We start from the raw sequence: 3,466 nt of genomic DNA on the forward strand, positions 1-3,466 counted from the left end.
AGCTGGGTTTGTCCCTTTTTAACCCAGCACTGGGTTATATTTAACCCAGCATTTTTTAGAGTGTATACTAACTATCTGTAAGCTACACTAACCTTACTAACAGAATCATTTACCAACCCCTTGACTCCATCCCAAGACATTTCTATCTCATTATATTATATTTGAGTGTATTATTACCCTTTCATATTTATTTCTAGTACTGTGTCTACCAGCTTAGTGTGAATTTGTCTTGTAGGTTACATAGCCTACTTACAGTGGCTGATCGTATTTCATTTTCAAATGACAATAAACTTATTTGACTTTTTTTCAAGCAAGTAGATATTTAGCCATTACTATAGCTGTTTATAATAAGAAAGTTATGAAGTACTGTATGTCTTAATAATCATAGTAAGGCAAGAAACCTTCAAACTTGTATCTCTGAATCAATGCAAATTAAATTATTATAACATAGGAAGACAGAGATGACCGGACTGCTGTTGAAATAAATGGTTATAATAAATCATAAAAGGCCATTATTAGGTACAAAGGCTGTGGTGGGAGTCGTATATCCTCTCATTTCCAGCGAATTCCCAGCAGGTGGCAGCTGACAGCCCACAGTCTGATAGCAGTGTTGTCATCATTGGCGGCCCTGGAGTATGGAGCCATGGCACAGTTACTGTGAGAGATCATGAGTGGAAATATTTATTAAACATCACAGCAGTTATTCTGCTTGCTGCCAACTTAAGCATCACTAGTGCAAAATAAAAATCATGTGAACCATGCTGCTTATGGTAAAGATGGTCAATGATGTTGTTGTTTCATGAGCACGACTAGCATCAGCTATGGTAGTTGTAACAAACCTGTAGTAGGTTCCAGTGGGCAGGTCAGGGGTGAGGGTACAGTATAGGGTGGTATATGCGCCCTCTGCAGGGGTTTTTATCAGGAAACCACATGTCTTCACAAAGAACTGCAGAGACTTCTTCAAATGCCTGATGATGTCTGTCTTTACTAGGCCTGGATCCACAGCATAAACACTCACTCCCATCTCTGCCACAGAAACAGAGCTGAATGTCACACTACATGAGCTACAGTTAGAGAAGTGAAACGCTTGCTTTATTTTCACAAAGTGCAAGAATGCTCAAATTGCCTTAATGAAGAATGCTTGTGGCTAAAACATGAGACAGTCATGTTAGGATATCATACTGATGAATTAGCCGTGCATTATATGGTTTAAACAGTCTAAACAGACTGTTACCATTCAAACATATTTTCATATCCATAAAGGGATAGTTCACCCAAAATTGAAAACTTAGTCACCATTTAGCCATTTATTCACGCTTGTGTCATTTTTCATACACTGAAAATGAATGCGAGCCATTGACAGCTTGGACACTCTGGTTGTTTTTCACAGACGAAAAAAATCTATGGTTGCTAAAATGTTAGAAATAAATCCCAGATTCAATGTGGAATCAGATTTTTGGATCACATTTTGCATGTTTTATGCATGACGACATACTTGCTCTTACCTTCCACTCTTGTAGCGAGCTCTCGCGTGAAAAGTATGTTGGCCAGTTTGCTCTGTACGTAGGCCTTCACGGGATGATAGCTTTTCTCACTGTTCAGGTCCTCAAAGTGGATCTTTCCCATGGGATGGGCCAATGAGGAGACATTAATCACTCTGGAAGGAGCTGAATGCTTCAAGAGATCCATAAGGAGGAACGTAAGAAAGAAATGTCCTGAGGAAGAAAAGGAGTCATTCATCACACGTCAAGTGTGAACAATCTCCATTACTTCTAAACAACAAATAAGGACTCTTTGATATTCTTTGAAAGAATGAGAATGACTAGTGCACTTCATCAAACCTAAATGATTGACTCCAAACTGTGTTTCAAAACCGTCTGCTGTTGTTGAATATGGGCAGATTGCCACACCAGCATTGTTAATCAGCAAATGAAGAGACTTTTCAGCTGAAATAAAATAAAAGGAAAATAAATTGATCAGAATTAAATGTATTATAGAGAAAAATGTTCTTCAACCATAACTCACTGTTGTAAATCAGTTCAGCAAAATCACAGATGGATTTGGTGTCGGCCAGGTCCAGTTTCCGAACCACCACGCTGGCATTCTCCACATCTCTGCTGATCTCTCTGGCTGCCTGTTCTGCCTTCAGCAGGTCTCTGCAGGCCAGGATCACCCGTGCGCCTCAGGATTAATGACAAGTTTTCTTCCATTAGTTGAAAAACTGGTCCATTCTTCTGAGCAATTTCAGAAAAAAACTATTCTGGTCTGGATAGGCCTACATCAGTTCAAATGGCTATGCAGTCAGATCTAATATATTTCATCTGTGGCTCTATGAAAAGGCTCGATGTGTTATTTCCACAGTAAGTATTGATTTGACCGCAGTACCCACCTCGCTTTGCCAGATCCTTGGCTGTTTCTTTCCCAATCCCAGTGTTTGCTCCAGTCACTATAGCAGTTTTTCCATCTAACTGAATATCAGATGACCAGCTTTTGGTGAAAAGCCCTCTGAAAAGAGTTTATTTATTAAACATTTTTAATAGCATAATATGTCACAAAAAAACTTCTAAAATACTAATATTTAAAAACAGTAAATAAAAAAATATATTTTATGATGATGATGATTAAGATAATAATAATAATAAAATGTTTTGATGAAAAAGAGTTTCTTTATTTATGTATGTATGTATTATCTATCTATCTATCTATCTATCTATCTATCTATCTATCTATCTATCTATCTGTCTGTCTGTCTGTCTGTCTATCTATCTGTCTATCTATCATCATCTATCTATCTATCATCTATCTATCTAGCTATCTATCAAACAATTTTAATAGCATAATTTCTGACAGAAAGAATTGACTCATATACACTTTGCATATTAAAAAGAAAATGTTAATAAATATTAACTTTAATGTTATGTGTATAGGTTTATTAATGTAAATGATATATATTTTTTGGTGAAAAGCCCCCTGAAAAAAAATATTTATTTATTTATTTAGCATAATTTCTGACAAAAAAGATTTAAACAGTGCTGAAATAATACTTTTGAACGACAGACCTCATATTATAATCATATTAAGTTGTTAATACATGTTAATTGTAATGTAATTTTAATAATTTATTTACTACTTCTACTACTACTAATAGTAACAATAATAATAAATGATAATATCAATATCAAATCAAGTTACTGATGAAATAAAAAGCACTTTACCTTAAGACATTCATTTTCCCAACAGTCTTATCACATGTGAACCAGCAAGAAGAGTCTTTTCAAAGCTACTCATGATACTGAGTGAGTGTCATAATAAATGCTCAAGTGTCACTTGCACTTGAATAAGGAGGACAGAAAATCCCCTTTTCTTTCCTGAGGTCAGAAAAAAATAATTTTTTGCATGCAAAACAAATTTATTCGCTTTATATTCTGCTTATATCTGAAAGGTCATGCTGCTAAATAAAGCTAGC

General features: G+C 35.5%; 1 protein-coding gene across 2 annotated transcripts in view; it reads right to left on the bottom strand.

Moving 5' to 3' along the window:
* LOC107566779 (retinol dehydrogenase 12-like) overlaps positions 1-3,288 on the bottom strand; it is an 8,248-nt gene extending 4,960 nt beyond the window's left edge. The window contains exons 1-7 of one of the 2 annotated variants that reach the window (XM_016252315.1): positions 3,216-3,288; positions 2,390-2,505; positions 2,026-2,181; positions 1,842-1,946; positions 1,506-1,715; positions 840-1,026; positions 472-655 (exon numbers count right to left, since the gene is read on the bottom strand). In XM_016252315.1, coding sequence (XP_016107801.1) covers positions 553-655; positions 840-1,026; positions 1,506-1,715; positions 1,842-1,946; positions 2,026-2,181; positions 2,390-2,505; positions 3,216-3,229 — 891 coding nt within the window. In that variant the 5' untranslated portion in view covers positions 3,230-3,288 and the 3' untranslated portion in view covers positions 472-552. Of the gene's footprint in view, positions 1-471; positions 656-839; positions 1,027-1,505; positions 1,716-1,841; positions 1,947-2,025; positions 2,182-2,389; positions 2,506-3,215 lie in introns of those variants that run through there. The other variant, XM_016252316.1, reaches the window with a different exon arrangement.
* Positions 3,289-3,466: the final 178 nt, after the last annotated feature.

Source organism: Sinocyclocheilus grahami, unplaced genomic scaffold (genome assembly GCF_001515645.1).
Source record: "Sinocyclocheilus grahami isolate Dianchi unplaced genomic scaffold, SAMN03320097.WGS_v1.1 scaffold1100.1, whole genome shotgun sequence".
Taxonomy (NCBI): Eukaryota; Metazoa; Chordata; class Actinopteri; order Cypriniformes; family Cyprinidae; genus Sinocyclocheilus; species Sinocyclocheilus grahami.